This window comes from Serinus canaria, chromosome 13 (genome assembly GCF_022539315.1).
Source record: "Serinus canaria isolate serCan28SL12 chromosome 13, serCan2020, whole genome shotgun sequence".
Classification (NCBI taxonomy): Eukaryota; Metazoa; Chordata; class Aves; order Passeriformes; family Fringillidae; genus Serinus; species Serinus canaria.
Genome location: NC_066327.1, coordinates 11,417,292 through 11,437,138, shown reverse-complemented (window position 1 = coordinate 11,437,138; position 19,847 = coordinate 11,417,292). Strand labels below are relative to the sequence as shown.

Sequence of the window (19,847 nt, the reverse complement as noted above, 5' to 3'; positions counted from 1 at the left end):
TTTACATTTATATCCATGTATGTGACTAAGATTTTGAATGCAATGTAGGAGGCAATTCAGTCTGTTGCCTATTGCAGAGTTCCCTGCTTTCAAGTAGAAGCCCAATTTGCCTTTCCATCTCGGAAAGCCCAGTTTGCCATTCCTTTTATTTTTATGACAGCCTTATGGTGATGGACATGTTTTCCCTCTTGATACCAAGAAATATGGATGGCAGGGAAAGCCTTCTTTCTGCTTCAATGTGATAATTATAAAAGCCTTTTCAAAGTCAAACAGGAGTGTGTTTGGGTTGGTTCCACTGACTTGTGAACAAAATTGACAGCTGATGGGTCTGTGCTCTTCCTACCAAGTTTATGCTCAAGATTCTGCATCCAAACTGAGACAGGACTGTAGACAAGGTTGTGGTGGAAATGGCATTAGCTTGGTTCTTTTACCTTACATCCACTACTCATATCCACAATAAAAGGGGGAGAGGGGTGAAGGGGAAACGAAAATCAAGTGTTTCCTCCTAATTGAACTGTTGGTAAAGAGAGATAACAACAAGCAGTCCTTTTAATTTATTTTTAAGTTACTGCAATTAGCACAGAATACTGGCAATTCTAAGAATTGCATGTATTTTAAAATAAGGAAAAAAAACCAACTATCCAACAGTTTGAGTCGTTTTCATTGTATTGAATAGAATTGTTTGCAAATTATGTATGTGCCTTCTCTATTCTTCTAGGCATGTATTTCACAAAATCTGTGTGGATCCATGGCTCAGTGAGCACTGTACATGTCCAATGTGTAAACTGAACATTCTGAAGGCACTGGGAATTGTGGTAAGTTGCTTGGTTGTGAACTCTTCCTCTCCCTCCCCTGTCTGAGACCCAAAATAGAAAGAATAGTTGTAGGGGAGAGAGGGGGAAGGGTGTTCTAGTACCATTACTCAGAAAATATTTGGGGGTTTTTACAAATTTCTTTGGTGCCAATTTGTTGTTTTTTCTTCTTTCCCTGGTTGGTAGTTGAGAATATATGGTTATATTTGCATTTATGACAAGTATCTACCGGAAGTATGTTAGATTCTCTGTAATCTTCCTTTTTCTCAAGTCCTTTCAGCTCTTCTTGTTAAATTTACTCTCTGAAGCTCTTGTTCTTGTGGTTTCCTGTAGGCAGTCTTAAATTTGCACATTAAAAGCCCTGCCCTAGCCAAGGCCAGTGAGTTTTCCTCCAGCAGCTTATGTCTTAAGGGATCCCCAAGGACTTCTTTCATTGACCAGTTCACAAAGGGATAGCAGTGAAACCTCAAAGCAGAATTTTTTAATCTTTCCTGTATGAAGAAAAAATTACAAAATGGGAGTGATGCTCTTTTCAAAGTAAGAGAAAAACGTATGGAGAGACTGCCTAAAGTGGCTTTTGATTCAAGACAGCGAGAATAATCAGGCCTCCATTTTTAGCTGTGTCAGTCGCAAATTTGTACATTTCCTAAGAAATAGTAGCAGATATTTTGTGGATGACCTGTTTTTGCAGTTAATAACATCCCTGGGTTTTTAGAAGAGGATACAGAATTCAGAATTTGTCCTGATTGTGGTAAACCATACAGGCATAGGCTATGATACAGGTGTATTTGAGTCCCTTCCTTGTATCTCAGTCCTTTTTTCTGCTTCTTCCTTCTCCTCTTTAAGAGGTAGTATTGTATTTGCTGGGAATGCCCCGACCAAGGCAGGAATGATGAATCTGACTCCATGTTCTCAGAAGGCTAATTTGTTACTGTATAATACTATATTATATTAAAGAATACTATGCTAAACTATACTAAAGAATACAGAAAAGATACTTACTAAATGCTAAAAAGATAATAACGAAAACTCATGACTCTTTCCAGAGTCTCGACACAGCTTGGCCCTGATTGGCTAATGAGTCAAAACCAGTCACACCAGAATCCAATGAAACAATCTCCAAACACATTCCACATGAGCAAAACAGAGGAGAAGCAAACGAGATAAGGTTTTCCTTTTCTCTGAAGCTTCTCAGCTTCCCAGGAGAAAAATCTTGGGCAAAGGAATTATTTCAGAGAGTGTGAATGCCACAAGGTAGAAGTTGTTCATTCACGTGTTTCTCATCTGTGTGACCTCAGAACAGCCACAGTGACTGAACAAAGCGTGTGTGTGAGGTTCCATTCAATGTGTGGGAGTGCTGCATGAGGAACATTCCCACTGTAACGTGGAGCTGTGTTTTTCACAGCCCAACGTGCCGTGCACAGATAATGTCGCCTTTGACATGGAGAGGCTGACGCGGGGACAGCCGGCGAGCAGGCGCTCGGCGCTTGGCGACTTCGGCACCGACAGCTCCCTCAGCCTGGAGCCCCTGCGCACCTCGGGCATGTCACAGCTGCCACAGGACGGGGAGCTGACACCAAGGTCAGGAGAGATCAACATTGCAGTGACAAGTAAGTGTCCTTCGGCTCCCAGTACCGTGTGTGTGTGTGTGTGTGTGTGTGTGTGTGTGTGTGTGTGTGTGTCCCTCTATGCTGCATGGCCCTGGTGATGGATGTCCCTGCAGGAACAGAGGTGACCTCAGTGTCTCTGCAAAAGGCATATGCTCCTTATTGGAACCAATAACTCTGGGTATGACAGTGCCAACACTTCCATTATTAATGGTATATCCATTTAGATCCGCATACAAAGAACCCTGGATGAACTGAAATGGCACCAAAGTAACCTTCCTGAATTCGGTAACCAGCACAAGAAGCTAGATTGCCAAAACTGTTATTTATCCCTTCAGAATACTTTACATGCAATAATTTATACAAATATAAATATTTTAGCTGATAGCTATTTCTGCAGACATTTTTTCCCCTGAGAACATTGCTACTAGAATTCTGACGTCACTTAGCAGGTGTTTTTTCTTACAAAATTTGTGACTTAAAGAAGCATTTGATGTGCCAACATTTGAGTATTGTCCAAGTGTTTTATAACATCAGAAAACTGTTCCTGCACTGCTTGAAATCTCTTATCCATGAGTAGCATGGAAAATTTCCACTTACTGGAATTTACCTAGGGTTTTAAGGTACAATAGCACTATAATAAATTCCGCACAGCTTGGGTGGAATTGCATCAGTTTTCCATATGCTGTACAGTCTCAACTAGATGCATGAATGGTTGTTTTTCTGGCTGAACTGAAAAATAGAATCCGTGCAGTACAATAGTCTAATTTTCTGCTTGTATTTTGTTTATGTGCATCTGTGATCTAGATTTTGAACTTAGTGACTTGCCACTGATACATTCATACAAGACAGTGAAGCCAATGCAGTTCATAAGAATGTTTCTTTAGATGCTGTAGCAAAGTAAATGTCTCATTAAAAAAAAAAAAACAAACTCACGTCATAAAAATCATAGTCCATACCTAGAAATGTCCTGATCTGAGATGGGAAAATCCACATACAAAATCTGGATTCTCCACAAAGCTAGTAAGTCACTTTGCCATCCAGCGTTCACCTTGCACTCAGCTGAGTTGATGAAGAACAGATTGTTGCTGTGCTGCTTCCTTGTCATGGGTGGGAGAACTGTAGTTTTCACTTTTTACTAATTGCCTTTTCAGAAGGTGTTTTTTACTGTCTGTTCCCAGCTGTAGTGCTGCTTGTGCACAGATGGGATGCCAGGGTAAAACAAGAGATAACCACCAACAGTACATTCTGACAATGTTTATAAAGTAAAGCTTTAGAAAGGGCTCTTGAAATCTTTGTATTTATGGATGACATATGCATTCTTTGATGCATCAGCGTTAAACCAAAAGCTGTTCAACAACAGTGTTTGTATTCTGAACTGTTACTGTATGCCAGGTTGATCCTGGGGAGAATTTTGAATAGTGAACATTCTTTAATAGACTTCTTTATATTGCTTTTTATTTAATATGTGTTTGTGTCTACCCTGGTATTGAAATTATTTTTCCGTGGGTATATCTGTTTATTAAGTAGAAAACTGTAGTTATGTTTACTGTTGAGCAATCTATCCTGAATTCTGTTGGGTTTTAAATAACACTATAACATAAATTCAGGAGGGGGGGGAGCAAAGACACAGTTGAAGTGTGACAGTACTTTGGGTGTGCTTGTGTGAAACAGCTGCATCTCACCAAACCTAACCCAACCTGACAGTCGTCTTTCTGACTTGGGGGTGGACAGAGTTTTCATTACATTTCCCCTTGATCCTGCATTTCACTTGACATTGTTAAGTAACTTCTTTATCACTAACCCTTGGGCTCAGCCAGGAAATACTGTTTGTGCCATGCTTTTTTTCTGCACCTCTCTCCACTTCTTCTTTGCTAGCCTTCTCCCGTCAGTAACTCTGTGGCTTAACCTCCTTCTGCTTCACCTCCTGGGGCCAGTCATGGCTTAGAAGCCTCTTGCCTTCCGCCAGTGGTGTTTGAGGGAAATATTGGCATCGCTTTCTCCCACGAGTGATTTCCTCCCTTTCCTTTGTCAACAGAAGAATGGTTTATTATTGCCAGTTTTGGCCTCCTCAGTGCCCTTACACTCTGCTACATGATCATCAAAGCCACAGCTAGCTTGAATGCTAATGAGTAAGTAAATACTCAGATGTTTCTGTGTGTTTCTAATGGGTGTGTGTCATGGACAACATTGGGAATAAATACCAACAGAGGGGGGAATATGGAGTTTTCAAGGAATCAAATTAATTTCCTGCTTTTCTCAAACACGAGTGTCTCTGTTAACAGCAGGTTTCAGGGTGACATGTAAAGTCCCTCTTAATTTATATTTAGCTGGGTTGTCTGAGGAAATCTCTTTGCTAAGTAGAGACATGACAAGGGAAAAACAGAGTATTTATGGTCAGTTTTTGATCAATGTTCTAGGTAATCATTAGATTTCTGCCATTAAATTCCTATGTTCAAAATTCACCTGCCAGAGCCAAAACTTACTAGCAGCAGTTACCTTTTACAGTTTCCATCTCAATTTTATAGTCAAATTTCATATTAAAAAAAATAATCCTGTATTCCTAGTTTGCTAGCTGGCGGGGGTGTAAAGGTGTTTAAATGGAAAACTACCTTTAGTTTTGCATTAGGTGAGGGAGAGATAAAAGCAATGAATACAGTACTGTTTCTTTTCTCTTAAATGAAGTGATACTTGCTTCTATGCTTTCTTAATCTATGTGGAAGCCCCCACCTCCCTTCAGGCAGGCTGGACAAGAAATTAGCCTAGCAGATGACTTTCAGTCTTTTTTTAATAATTCTGTGTGTGGCCAAGTATAAATCTGTTTTGCAGATCTGTTAACTAGGTACATCTAGTTATTTTCATGTAGGTGTACAGAATATCTGGGCTCGGGATATATGTTTAATCTTAATTTAAGTTTTTATTCGGGAAGGCAAAGTGTCAACATTTTTCTTTGTCTCTGAACATCTTGACACAGCAAAGTTTCCATTACAGTGCTGATCTCTGTACCAGAAGCGGGGTGAGATCCAAAGAAATGCAGCTGGGAAATGCAGCTTTATAAACATTTTCTTTGGATTTTTTTTCTTTGAGATAAGAGAAGGGGTTTGGAAATTTTTTTCCTTTTCCTTTTTTTTTTTTTTTTCTATTTAGAAAGTATAAGGTGTCCTCAATAAGATGGAAACATGTCTAATAATCTCCAATAAAATTTTAGGCATCGAAGAGTCTCCAGTGTAAAATTTTAGGCAATCTCAAGCTAAAGCTATAATATTGGTCATCAGGGATTTTTGATTACCACTAATTTGCAAATCTTCCTCCTCTTTTCATATGCTGATTCCAAAAGGGCTTCACAAAGAAAACTTTAGAACTTCAAAAAGACCTATCAAGTCTACTGATTTTTTTTTTTCCATTTGTCAAAATCTTGCAGCCATCAGTCAGCAGCTTGGTGATAGCTGCAGCTGAACATAGTTAATCTTTAATCTGCCTGGAAAAGCATCTTGGGAAAGCATGGGGCAAGATGAGCTGCAGAACAGGAATGCCTGCATTGCTGGGCCCTTGCACATCCTTGGGAAGGAGGAGGAGCTGGAGCCCATGAAGTCTCATCCAGATGTGGACACAGATAGCAGCTGCATTTCTGCCTTTCCTTGCAACTCTTCTTTTTGTTGCTCAGTGGGATCTGGGACTGTTTTCACTGCAAGGACAAGCTGCTGCACATTGGCAGGGACTTCGGGCCTCCAGCAAAGTGTTTTCACAGTGATGTTCCCTCAGTACAAACAAAGGGTGTGCTGATACAAGGAGAGCTCCTGTTCTCAGTGATAGGAATTGAAATGCAACCACATCAAGTGTGTGCTTGAGACAGACTTGAGAAAACTCACAACCCAGCAACCAGAGCTTCAAAAATCACTTATTTGTGTTAACTGAGGTTCTTGGCTGTGGCCTTTAACCTCAGCAGCTCTTCTTCTGAATCCTTTGGGATCTGAGCATCGTCCACAAGTGCTGCTGGGTTCGATTACTCATTTTAGACTCTTTAAAATGGCACTAATGCTAAGATTTATTGTTTCACTGACACCTTCCCAGTGCCAGACAAAGAATTTCCTGTTCTGAATATCATGCCAGATATATGGCAACTCCTTCTCATTGCTTTTTCTATTAAACAGCATACCTGCTTTTTATGCTGCTCTCCACGTAAAAAGCAATGCTGGCATATCCTGCCTTTCTTTTGGTAGTGTTTCAAGAGGACTCTGAGGGTGTTTTCTTATTGAAAAACAACAGTAGCAAGAATCAGGCCATGTAATATGCTGATGCAAGTGAAAGACCGGAAATTCTGCTTTAAAACTCACCTAAAAACATATCCTGTACCCTTTCTTTACTGTGTCCTTCCCACAGCCTAAACATAGTTATTTAGAGCATTAGTTCTGGAGTTGTGAGTATATACATATTTAACTGTGAATATGTATGTTTGTGTGTATGTATAAATATATATACATGCATTTTTAAATAGTTGTGATAAAAGTAAACATTTTCTAAATGATAAAATAAGGAACCAGCTGCTTTCTCTTGGTCTCAAAATCCCCTTACAGCACCAGTATAAAAAGTTTTAGGCAGTGTTTGAAAGGAACAGAAGCAGTACAGTTTGCCTTGCTTCCTAGGGAACAGTCAGAAATGTGGGTTTAAGCCCAAAAGTAAGTGTGAGTTTAAGCCCAAAAATCCCAAATGTGGATAGCACCACTTAGAGAAAGTTTTCAGAAGCAGATGGAGTGTCCTCAGAAGCTTAGAAGTGCTCAGACTTCTGGCTGTCCTGGAGGAATGATGTGACAAATACAGACATCTCTTAATGCTCTGGCTTTGTATAATTAGTCATTTTTCACTAACTTACTTTTGCAGGATTTTAATTTTTTTTTTTTAGTATGGCAGTATTAACTTTAATATAAATATTTTGTTCCTTTTTTTCTGCCCTGCAGAGCAGAATGCTATTGAAGAAACGCTTTCCGGCCGATTGCCTTGGAGAGAGACACCTATTTTTATGCATCATTTATCGATCATGCAGCACAAGCAATTATTTAGTACATTCTATTTTTTCATAAAATTTGCTGATGCCAAAGCTTTGTATTAAAGAAAAAGTGAAGAAATAAAAAAAAAACTTTAATTATGAAATCTTACTCTGAGAATTTCATTTTTCTTGGGCTTTCTGTGTTAGTACTCAAGTCTGAGAGCATTTTGTAAATTTTACAAGGTGCTTTATTTCCTTTGAATGATTTCGTCTTTGAGGATCTCTATTATTCTCCATTCATTTGGGACACAAGCTGAGTAGTGGAAATCTCATGCAGTGCCCTTGTTACAATGCCAGTCAAGTGACTTAACTGCCACTGAAGTCACTAAAAAGTGTTGTTAGCAATCATTTGACATCAACTTGTTAGGGAAAAAGCTGGGTCAAGCTGTCAATTCTGTTTTCATGGACTTACCTTGACTCCAGCTGAAAATTAATTTGAAATAAGAACATTTTCTCAGTTTCTTCTCCTGTAACACTCCAGTTACCCTGGGAGCACTGCAGTATGATTTTTGCCTCTAGGCGAGGCATTGCTGGAGATTTGCAATGCTGTGGTCTCAAAACACAAATCATAAACCTTTTCTGTCTTTTACTTTCACCCTGCCCTCCGTTTGATAAAAGTGAAGCTGCTCCAAACTGCTTCTTCCTTCCAAATAACAAGTGAAAATGCAGCATTTCCCCTGCTGCCCTGTGTGAAGCTTCCTTTCATATCAGTGCCAGGGGTTAGTTTTGGTTCAAATTCAGATCATGGAAGATTGATAACGCTCTTTAATGTAGAAACTCGGTGCAAGCATGTCCTTTCTTGCCACAGCTTCTGTACTGACGAGGAGACAGAGGGAAAACATCTCCCCTCACTGTCCTCACTCTGGCTGGTTCATGCAAGTTATGCAAGCCCTGTGTGAGTAATTTCACAACAGTCAGTTAAAACACACAGGCCTGAGTCGTAGCCAAATGCTAATGCTTGGCTTAATGAGATGGGTAAATGAGGGTAACAAGTAGGGAAGGAAAAAGTAATTGACAGAAATTAAAAACTATTCTGCGTTCGGTTGTTTTTGTTGTTCTCGGATCAAGATGTAGAAAGTGAATGCTTTCTAATTTAATTAAATGAACAGAGAGAAGCAATTTTGCTGTGAGATTTAATTTTTTTATGTACTGGGAACTAGAGGATTTAATTTAATTTTATTTTTATGTATAGGCACTTTTAGAATTTAGGAACACAGCCAGATGCTACATTAAAATAGTTTCTTAATTCTTATTTGTCCATCAGGCTTCAGCTGAGAAGGCAGCTTTTATAATAAGCAGTGAAGAATGTGATAGCTTCAGTGCATTTAATAGAATTCTTCTTCAGTGTGTCCTTGTGAAATTCTGAAAGAAATATGGAAACAAATCAATAGAGCAGTAAGTGCATTTTGAAAGACTGGAAAACCCCATTGGACTTACTAATGAGAAGAAAAAAAACCTCAAACATTCTGTGTTTGAGGGCTGTGAGCTTGTAACGTACAGCATGTGTCAACTGAGTGTCGTTGCCAAAAGTGGAGGAATGTGGTTATAGCATGATTTAGGGAACAAGCTATGATACATGTTTTCTTCACTCATCTCTCAACAGCAGTAGTAAAACTGATAAGTTTGTGCTTGTCTCCTAAAGCAAAATTCCACAGGTGCTATTTAATGCTGTTGGGCAGGGGCTGCATGAGCAGTGCTGTGACCCAGATGCATAAGGCACCATAATGGTTCCAGCTCATGTTTCTTCTTCAGAGCAGCAGCAGAAGGAGAAGTTGAGTGATATTTGGAACAAAAGGGTTGACAGGACTTTTTAGTGCATTTCTCTCCATGGAAGATTTAAATAATTCAGCATCATCTTTTTCAGTTTTTCTTTTGAGCCTCTAGCAATTGTCTCAACAAAGTGTTAATAATGATACAACTTTTGTTTGGTAACTTAGAGATCAGGCAATCAGTGCATGTTTATTTGTTAATGAAATAAATATGTTCAAAGATGGACTCTACATCATCCCAGAAACTCTTTCTTTTTTTTACTCTGGACAAACAGAAGGAAATCCCCAAAGTTTTTCGTAGAATCATAGAACTGCTTAGGTTGGAAAAGCCCTCTAAGATCATCAAGTCCTTAACCCAGCACTGCCAAGCCCACCACTAAACCATGTCCCCAAGTGCCACACCTGTATCTTTTAAATACCTTGATCCAGCCTATCCAGATCCATCTGTGAAGCCTTCCTGCCCTCCAGAAGATCAACTCAGCTTGGTGTTAGCTGCAAACTGACTGAGGGTGCACTCAATCTCCTCATCCAGATCATTGATAAAGACATTAAACAGGGCTGGCCCCAGTTCTGAGCCCTGTGGATGTAACTTCATTCCCAATTGCTCTCTGGGCTGAGCCATCCAGCCTGTTCTTAACCCATGTATGGTGCACCTGTCCAAGCCATGGCAGTTTCCAGAAGTGTGCTGTGGGACAGTGTCAAATTCTTCCAAAGTAAAGTTAGACACATCCACAGCCTTTCCTTCATCCACTGAGTGGATCACCTTGTCACAGAAGACCAGGTTGTTCAAGAGGACCTGTTTTCCTAAAGCCACACTGGCTGGGTCGGACCCCCTGCTTGCCCTGGATGTGCCATGTGATGGCACTAAAATGATCTATTCCATGGCCTTCCCTGGCACCAAGGTCAGGCTGACAGGCCTGCAGTTTCCCAGACCCCCTTTCCAGCCCTTCTTGAAGCTGGGTGTTGCATCCGCTGACCTCCAGTCAGCTGGGACCTCCCTAGGTAGCTGGGAGTGCTGATAAATCCTGGGAAGTGGCTCTGTGGCCACCACAGGGCTACCCCAAAAAGTCTCCTTCCTTGCTTGTCCCATCTGAAGAGTTCTTAGCCATCTGTTGCAGCACTCCAGTTGTGCCAGTCATCCCGCCATGTCTTTCTGGGTCTTCTGAGGAAGCACATCCCTGCTTTACAAGGCTGTAAATCAACAGCCAGCACCAAGTGCAAAACTCCAGCCTGCCTGAGCCTTGCTCAGACTTGACCCCTTTTTTCTGAAAGAGCCATTTGAGTGTGACTGTTCATGCATATGGAAAACAGTTGCTTTAAAGTCTTCCTGCTAAGCTGGCTTTGAGGAAAGGGCACTTTTTGAAATAGTTCTATTCTGTTCCTTAACTGAGAGGGTGTCTAAAACAGATTAAGGTAGGGGGTGCTCTGATCAGATTTCCACAGTAAGGAGTCTTTGCTGGAGGAGCTGTGGAAGGGACTGCAGCTTGTGGCAGAAGAAGGCCCTGATTAATGACTAAGGGCATTAAGATACTATCAGATGGAAAGGGAACACCAGGTGATACTTAATCCTAGTGCACCTGCAGTGCTGTGTCTCTTTGAGTTTTTGGCCTTGGTCTTGTCCTCGCTTTGGTGGCATTCTATGGTAGGTATAAACATCAATTCCAAGGTAGTATGTCTATTTTCACACTCAATGCAAGTTATCTGAAAAGTTCTTTTAAAGCATATCATGAATAGTGGCAAAGAGCACTGAAGGATTCATCTTCATGTATTAAAACTGCATGCAGCCTTCCCATTTGTTTTCTGTACCTAAGGGATAAATCTTGATCTTTCTTGGTAAGTGCGAAATAGGAAGAACAGATTCATAAGCTGAATTTGGAACTGCGGATGTTTTTATTTGTCCTTAAAATACATGTATTCAGTAAATTTATCAGCTGGACTGATGCCACATTTTTAAACAAACAGTAGCAATTTTCTGCATTAAGAGGAGCGTGGCTGGGTCACTGTGCCCTGCTGCTCCAGCCATAAGCTGTGGACAATACTCCTGACCTGGTTAATGGAGCACCTGAAGATTGACTGGTGGAAAACACTGAGCAGAAGCTGGAGTCTCAGCTCTGGGCTGGCTGCACTGGATGGGAGAGGAGACAATTAGGAAAAGAATGAACGATGTGTCTCAAAAATGGTATGGAAGCCAAGAGATGTCTATCTGTATGGAAACATGCAGCCTTCCTGGAAGTGGGTGGTTTAAATTTCCTTTGCCAAGAAGGACAAAAACGTCACAGTAAAGAATTTTAGAGGTGTTTAATATACACTGTCTATTTCCAGATTAATATGAAATATTAATTGTTGTCAGATGGCCTGCTCTGCCTGTTGATTAAATCTCTGCCTTCTAGAGTGGAAGTCTGGGTGCACACAGAGGAAATGACAGCCTGGGCTGTCTGCTTCCTAATCCCATGTTTGATTTCTGTGTAATAAAAACAAAAGCAGCACCAAGCTTTTAGAATCCCTTTGGTTTGTTTGAGCATTGGTTGTGTGTAACCTTGCAGCAGGTGGAGGAAGGGGGGGATAAAATATCCAATATTCACAACTTATTTCAACTGCAAAATGCGACTCACTCATCAAAAAGTAAATGATCCTGACCCATAACACAGTCTTGAAGTCAGTTTTATCTGGTATAATTTCATTGCAGGTTCAGGGTTTGGGGTTTTTTGCTTCAATCATAGAATCATTAAGGTTGGAAAAGATCTCTAAGGTCATCAAATACGGCTTTTGGAGACAGACCATGATAATCTGGAAGTCACAGTTCCAGCTTTATGCTTCCTCAAACACTCAACCTTTATTTATTTATTTATTTATTTATTTACTTACTTACTTACTTACTTACTTACTTTTATTTTAATCATTGCCCAATTTTAGAAACCTGTAAATTTGGGGGACAGTTCAGATCCAGATTTATCATTCCCCACCAACTGCTTCTGGAAATGAATTCCAAGACATCCCACTTGTTCCAAGTACCTGGATATAAGCTCCTGGCAGAGTCAACAATCCACTGCAATGTAACCACTAAATTCACTCTTCTTTCAGTTAACTACAAGATCAAAAATCAGTTTGCTTATGACAATTTCCCATTCTCACTGCAAATGGTGGAATGAGTGTGTGCACTGACTTCTGCTTGTGAAAGAGCAGCAGATCCATTGCCCAACTCCATTTTCCTGCTGGGCACTTGTTAGCAAAGGGCACACAAATCTGTGTCTTTTGGGTGAGTGGGAAAAGAAAAAAGACATTTTGGACAGTAGCAGCTGAATTCTTATTTTCTTATGTCTTCTGTAAGGTCTTTATTTTAGAATGGGATAGGCTGGGCTCAAATTTGGCAAAGAAGGGGGAATTTAAGCAGCTAAAATCTGCCAGGGCTAAAAGTACAATTCCCTAAGCCTCTTGCTTCACTGATGCCTGAAACTGGAGGCACCTTAGTTTGTTGAATGCCTTTTTGATGTACTTGGAAGCTTTTCAGTTGCCTCCAGTTTGGCTCGTGTAGCTGTTGTAATCTAAGCAGCCTTGCTCCCAGCTAATCCCTCCTGGGATCAAGAAACCAGGTAATGAAGTGTTTTGGCCAAGGGCCTGATCTGATGATAGATGCTTTCAGAGAGAATCGTTTGTACAGCAGGAGGGCTGGGCTCCTTGCAAAAACACATCTGTGGATTCAGAGAGCCACAGGAATGCCAGCCACCAAGGAAAAAAAATGGATTTCCACTCCCCAGTTTTTCAACAGCCGCGTGGTAGTTGTTTCAGTTATTGCCAGTGAGAAGAGGGTTGGATCTCCTTGGTTATGTGTAAGGAAATCCATAGGTGGCTGTTTCTAGAAGGTGACTCACGTGCATGGAGTTTGCTGAGCTCTAGAGGAGGTCAGGCTTCCAGCAGCATTGGTGGAATGATCCCTGGGAAGCCCCTCATTCTGCCTGCTCCCTCCTTTTGACCCCAAGCTGAAGCGCTTTGTGCTGGTGCAGGGCACAGCGCTTTGGTGTTGACCAGAGATTTCAGGGTCTTCTGAGGAAGCACATCCCCATTTTACAAGGCTGTAAATCAACAGCCAGCACCAAGTGCAAAACTCCAACCTGCCCCTGCCTTGCTCAGACTTGACCTCTTATCTGAAAGAGCCGTTTGAGGTGTGACTGTTCATGCATATGGAAAGCAGTTGCTTTAAATTGGCTGGGGAGCAGAGGAACAGAGGTGAAATGTTTCATATGGTTATTGCTGCTTTGTGTTGAAGGGGGGCTGTTTTTTCCATGTGTACTGTGTTTGCATCCATCACACAGGTATGAGGATGCTTCACTCAGTTCTTCCAGTGTTCACGTGTGTTGCTAATGTGGTTTTGTTCTCCCTCTTGCAGGCAGTCACTTCTTCCATCGTAACTCTCTGTCCCCTCGAAGCCTGGTCTACGAGAGCGAGTTCTCAACCATTGAGCCTGCCTTGGACATGTACGATGAGAACAAAACCTGAAAGGAATCCATGCTCCTTCCTGGCCCTTTTTGCGTTTTTTTCATTTCTCATTCCTATTGTTGTGTACTCTTTCCATGGATCTCCTTTGTCTGAAGAAGAGCTGCTTTTTCCAGAACACGAACCCGCCTTCTCGTTTGCACAGACGAAGACCAGCTGTGGTGGATTCTGAGGGTGGCATCTTTGAGGTGACAAAGAGCTGTGACAAGCAAGGTTGTCTGATGGAAATTGCTGAGTAACAGCATGGGGAGCTGTGTCGGCCCAGCCGCGGCGATGCAGGAGAGGTTTTACGGTGGCCCTAAGAGTTTGTGCTGAACTGCAAATGCGTCTTTTACACAGGCATCTGCTGTTTCCAATTTTTTAGTTGTCCAGATGGTTGGGCAATGTCAGAAAGGGAACTGGTTGTAGAGGAGATGGCCAGTGACTGGTAAAAGCACTCGTATATCTTGGTCAATCCATAACCTTACTGTGAAATAACCCCTTCTGGGAGGGACATTTATAAGTGCATTGAGTTTCCTACAACCCACTTAACCCCGGACAGTGGCGAGCCAGTCTGATGTTCAAGCTGCAGAGAGGACCTGCATTTGCAGAAAGATTTCAAGGAACTTGATGCTTGTATTTTTTTCTCCAATTTGATTGAAGCAGGAGAAAAATGGTATACACAGAATATACTTTTGGTCCTTCTGTGTGCTGAAGTCAAGTGAGTCTCTTTCTGTAGAGAGGACATTCACAGAACCAGCACTTGATCTACCTAAAAACCATTAGACTTTTTGAAATATGCAGGAATCAAATTAGCTTTCTTTCTCACTTAACTTTTTTTTGGGGGGGTGGGGGGTAAAAAATCCACTAAATTTTTCACTGAGATTTTTTTAAAAGCCAGCATGTTGGCATTACACAGAGACGAGAAGAGGTAAGCTTTTTATCCCACTCTCCCGTTGAGATCTGCAACAGTTATTTAACAAATGCGTTCTCTGAGCTGTGCCCTTTCCCACTGACATCAATAACGGGAATGCAGAAAGCAGGAGAAGAAAGGAAAGCAGCTACTGCTTCGACACGCTGCAGGAAAAATCAATTTTTACCAGCATGTGACAAAAGCAGTGGGGAAATGCATATTGTTTGCAAGCTTCTGAGAGAACAATGCAGAAATGGAGAGCGAGAGAGGAACCTCTGGAGCTAAGTCATCCGCAGCGTTCCTCAAATGAGCTGACATGGAGGAGCGAGTGCTTCTGCTCCACTGTTTCCTACCAGACAATGCATAGCTGTTAATGAATGTTTGGATTTTTCTCCATTGCAGTCTAAGTTACTGTAGGTGTAGAAACTCATTTGTGTCCTTGTAATGTGAAACACAGTTTCACCCTCTGTATAGGAATCTTGAGAAATCAGTTAAGCCAAAAAGAAAGGTAAGACTTATCCTGCCATGCTTTAATTTCACCTGCTTTTGCAAGCAGGGGAATTTCCCCTCCTTTATAATGTTTTTAATTGTATAGCAGTCTGCTTAACATATATCCTTTTCTGAAGTGTGATTCAGCTGTGTATTTAACATGGATGTTCAAGAGAAAAAGAAAAACCCAGCTCTGTAAAATGAGGAAATGAGCCTCTTTGCCGAGCATGCTTTGACTTTTGTTGCTGTGCATCAGCTTTATTTAATCTGATAATTCAAGAGTGGGTGGCGTGAAGTGTAGGCAGGTTTTTCTCATAATACCCACATTGATATTTACCAAATGCACTTTTATTGCCATTCAGCTCACTCTGGAAATGCGCTGAAGCCCCAAACTTCTTTAAGAGCACAATTTTGACACCCACTTTCTCCTCCAAAGCAGAAGTGAAGGTCACAGGAAGTGCCACAGGGGCTGGGGCAGCAGCGGATCGTGGTCAGCCTCCCTCCTCTGGTGCGGGGCAGGCAGCGACAGCTCCGGGCACCGCCAGCGAGCCCAGGCACAGTTCCCCATCCCAGCCTAGCTGAGCTGCACCCGGGCCCAGGCACAGCTCCCCTGGCTGAGCTGAACCCGTACAGGGCTCAGGGGCAGCAGAAGGGCTGGTTGAGCAGCCCCTGTTTTCGTAATTACATCAGTGAGAGCAGCAGGGACACGTGGGAGCGGCGCCTTGGGAACGCAAACACCCGAGAGGAAAATCACTGTCTCTCAAGGATGTTATGGGGCTTGTTTTTATCCATGAGGGCAGTCAGGTTATGATAAACCCAGATACCTGGGTTACCTGGCTAAATGCCAGCATGTCTTAGTGTCTTCCAGCCAGCACAGAGCTGCTCCAGTGGGGCTGTGGCTAGGACAGGCTCTTATAGCATTGCGTGGGCTGCTGACGCCCCAAGCAAATCCTTCTCATAGGGGCTGCCCCATCCCAACACAGGGATTTCCCCTGAGACCACTGAGAATGTCACTGGGGCACAGTTTCAGCACAAAACCAAAGCTGATGATTTCTCAGCTCCAACTGAGCCCATTTGCACAAGCTGTGTGCCAGAATATACAGAAAAGCTAGAAGAGGCATGGAAATGAAGAATTAGAAAGCACAAATCCCCCAAAGACAAAATAATAACTAATGTAATTTGTGTTTTGCTAAATCTTATTTAAACTGAATATCTTGGCTTTAAGCAGGGAGAGGGCAGGTTTGCCTCAGTGGAGATCAGGGTCTGGCACAGCAATGTAAAAAAGGATTTGTGCTGTAGCATCTTAGATAGAGGAGCTTGTATTTGTAATTGACATCCTGGATTTGGGACATCTTGCAAGACTGGAAAAATTAAAAGCTTGTTCAAGCAATCAGTCCCTACGTGCGTGCCAGGACGTGCTGGAGCAGGCCTTCCCCAGTTAGTCATATTTAAGATGGGGAAGAGGCACCACAGCAACATGGGTGATTTTTTTCTGGGCTGTGCTGGTAAGTTTGAGGTTTTCCTTTTAATATTAATCAGTATATAAAAAAAGCTTGATGAGCATTGTTGTTCTTGTTCTGTTGCAGTGGTGCTGTGTGTGGTTGAGTCATTTCACAGAAGTAAAATATACAGCGACCTACCAAGCACTGTAAGTGCCAGTAACTTGGAAAATCATTTTCAAGGTTAAAAAAAAAGTGCTTCTTTTAACAGGAAAACATTCAGTTTATGACTTCTACATATTAAAAAAAGCTTTTTTCTCCAAGTGTTTTCCTAAAGTATTTAAACCCCAACACTTTTGTCTTCTCTTTCTCAGCTTCCTCTTCTATGAAAGTTTTGCATGTTCCCATAAGGCATTTGTAAAATCAAGGTTTGCTTGTGTTCTTAGAGGATAATTGCCAGTAAGAAACCAGACTGTAAGTGTGCTTTTTAGCTATAATATACAACATTATTAAATTTGAAGCATGTTAAAATTCACCTAATGACCCTCACAATTGCTCCCTCCAGTGAGCTCATGTGTTGGAATCTGCATTGTCCCTTTGCTCTAGGATGCTTGCCCTGGCACCTGAGGATGCTATAGGAATAGCCAGGTATCCTGCATTAGCCAAAGAAAAACCAAAACCAGTTTAATAAACTTGTCTAGGACTATGTTATGAGACTTTCACACATCTGTTTTCTTTAAACACATTCATGTAAAATAGTGCAAAGGCTTGGGAGAGCCAAGAGCTTTTCACCATCTCCTGGAAAGCAGAGGGAATTCTGCAGGAAACATGGGTCACTCTGAGGCTGCAGGACTTGTTCAGTCCAATTTAGGTTTGAGGTAGTGCCACAGTCAGTTCATGAGCTGAAGGATGAAGGCACCAGGGTTGAGCTGAAGTTCAGGCAGCTCTGCAGCCTGATTACTGGCAAATGAGTTGACTTAATTATTAAAAGTATTTGTTATTTTCTTTAGGTAATAGTAATTTGTTTTTTACAGCACAGGAAATAGCAGAGCAGCTCAGAACGCGATGCACAGTGGGGCAAAGGCAAGAGCCACGGGGCTGCTGCCAGCCCTGCAGGGTGGGGAGAGGACAGGAGAGCTCAGGGCAGGGACCTCAGGAAACACCTTCAAATTCCCAAGTACAGCTTTTGCTCCTTTTTCACCCTGTGTTACCCAGCCATACTTGACCTAATTTTCTAGCCTGAGCGGTGCAGAAGATTGTGTGATGTGCCATGACAGCTTGCATATGTGTTGTTATATTTAAAGATATCTTCACTTTTTCCTTTCCCTGCTAGACTTGCTGCACCGCAGGGCAGCCTCAGCTCTGGCACACTTGGTGGAAACTGGTGAGCAGGGCAGGGAGTGAGAGAGGGAAAGATGTTCCAGCTAAACAGACTGGGGGGAAATCAGGGGAGAGGTAGGCAGCACTTCAGTATGCTGGTGCTCATATCTGCTTTTTTTTTCCTCGTCTTTGAAATAATTAAGAGAAAAAGCTGTGCCTGCCCCTTCCTTGTGGGATGCAGTGACAAGAGCAGGACTCCAGGTGGGATTTTGCTCCTGATGCAGAACCATGATGCTCTGTAACCCTGTCAGTTATGTCCTGAGATGTTGACCAAAAACCCCAAATTCACAAGGGTATGTCAGGTTTACTTGGTGCTTGCCAAGTGCTTTTTTGTGGGATGAAATCTGGTCACAGAGCCTTCGCAAAGCACCCCTAATTGACACCTTGTTATCTGTCTTTCATTAACCTGGTCTTTTTAAAAGCCTGCAACACTCCCATCCGATCTTAATTCTAATCTCTACCTTTCCACTCCATCAGTTACTACTGGCTTCCTCTTCCTCTGGAGAGCTGGGTGAAGGTCCCTGTTGTGCAGGCACTGCTGTCCACCTGTTCTCCAGCATCTTCTTCATCACTGTGCCATCACCTCACTGTGCCACCATCTCACTGTGCCACCACCATGCCAGCCAGCCCCTCCAAGGGGATACATCACTCCAAACCAGTCACAGTCTATGGGAGCGCAGAGGTTCCTGGTGGGCTGTGCTCAGCCAAAACAGGGTGTGTGGGATCTGGGCTGTTCTTGTGGCATGCTCATTCTCTGGATCACTGAATAGAGCATCCTTTTGCTCTTCTGCCCATTAGCCTCATGAAGATGCTCAGAAATGGATGTGTATGTTGTGCAATAACATCTGAATATTTTTTCTTTCTTACTGCAATAATGTCCAGGCTCTCTGGGCTTTGGGGCCCTGTGGTATAAATTGTTGCCCAAAAATAGTCCCTTTCCTAAGGAGTTAATAATTAAGTATTAGTATTCCTACAAAATAAGAACTACATAGTGTTTTATTGAAAGTTGAAGCTGCTTGGAGTGATTTCAGTGCAAGGCTGAGGTGTAACATTAGCTTGTGTCATACAGCTGGGACTGGGGGTTTGCAGCCCAGAAATCAGATGGACATGTATGTGAAGGCTCCCTCACTCCTGCTGGGCTATTCCTTTCTCCACTTGTATCCAGAAGCCCCTCAGGAGCGAGGAGCTTTTATTCTTTTCCCTGAGCTCAGCTGTGTGCATTTATGTGCCATTAGCCTTTTTTTTTTTTTTTTTTTTTTTTTGCTGCTTCTCACATACTCCGGGGCTCGCCTTTGCTTGGCTCTGACTTGATCTTCAGCTGCCCAAACCCCTCGGGGGTGACAAGAGCCATTAATTCCCAGCAGAGCAGCTCTGCAGGGGCTGTGTTAAGGCATAGATCACCAGATTTGCTGTGGATCCCCTGTGCCTGTGTCTGTAACATCCTCACACTGTCTCAGACAGTAAGAGCTGTAGCTGCCTGCAGCCTCCCCACAGACTGGGCTGCACTGGGAGGGAGGATCATCCAGAAAACAGCTCAGCAACCCTCCCATGCTCCAGCACAGGAAAGTCTGGGAGTGAAAGTAAACTTGTTTTTTGCTGCTGTTAAGCCAGGAATGTGTAATAGAGTGTTTGGGGCTGTCAAAGCAAAGCTCCTGATGCAGGTTCATGAGGTCCCAACAAGGTAGCGCCCCAGCTTGTTGCTTTCTGTTTGTGCTGGAAGGTGCTACATGAACAAGAGACTTTCCCTGTGCCACCACATCAGCAGGCAGACTTTCCCCACCCTGTATGTCTAGGCTTAGCTCCCAGCACTGGTAAGGTCTGTTGCACTGCTCCTATAAAGGGGAATAACCTTTTGGAACAAAAGGAGTGGTAGCATTGCTCTTCTGCTTGTCCCATCGGCCCTGCTGCAGTTTGCAAATAGATG

General features: G+C 42.4%; 1 protein-coding gene across 3 annotated transcripts in view; it reads left to right on the top strand.

Moving 5' to 3' along the window:
• The window catches only part of RNF130 (ring finger protein 130), a 52,406-nt gene extending 35,152 nt beyond the window's left edge, over positions 1-17,254 (top strand). For 2 of the 3 annotated variants that reach the window (XM_018915474.3, XM_018915473.3), the window contains 3 exons: positions 719-815; positions 2,218-2,422; positions 13,617-17,254. In XM_018915474.3, the coding sequence (XP_018771019.1) occupies positions 719-815; positions 2,218-2,422; positions 13,617-13,726 (412 nt within the window). In that variant the 3' untranslated portion in view covers positions 13,727-17,254. Of the gene's footprint in view, positions 1-718; positions 816-2,217; positions 2,423-4,457; positions 4,552-7,374; positions 7,573-13,616 lie in introns of those variants that run through there. The other variant, XM_018915471.3, reaches the window with a different exon arrangement.
• Positions 17,255-19,847: the final 2,593 nt, after the last annotated feature.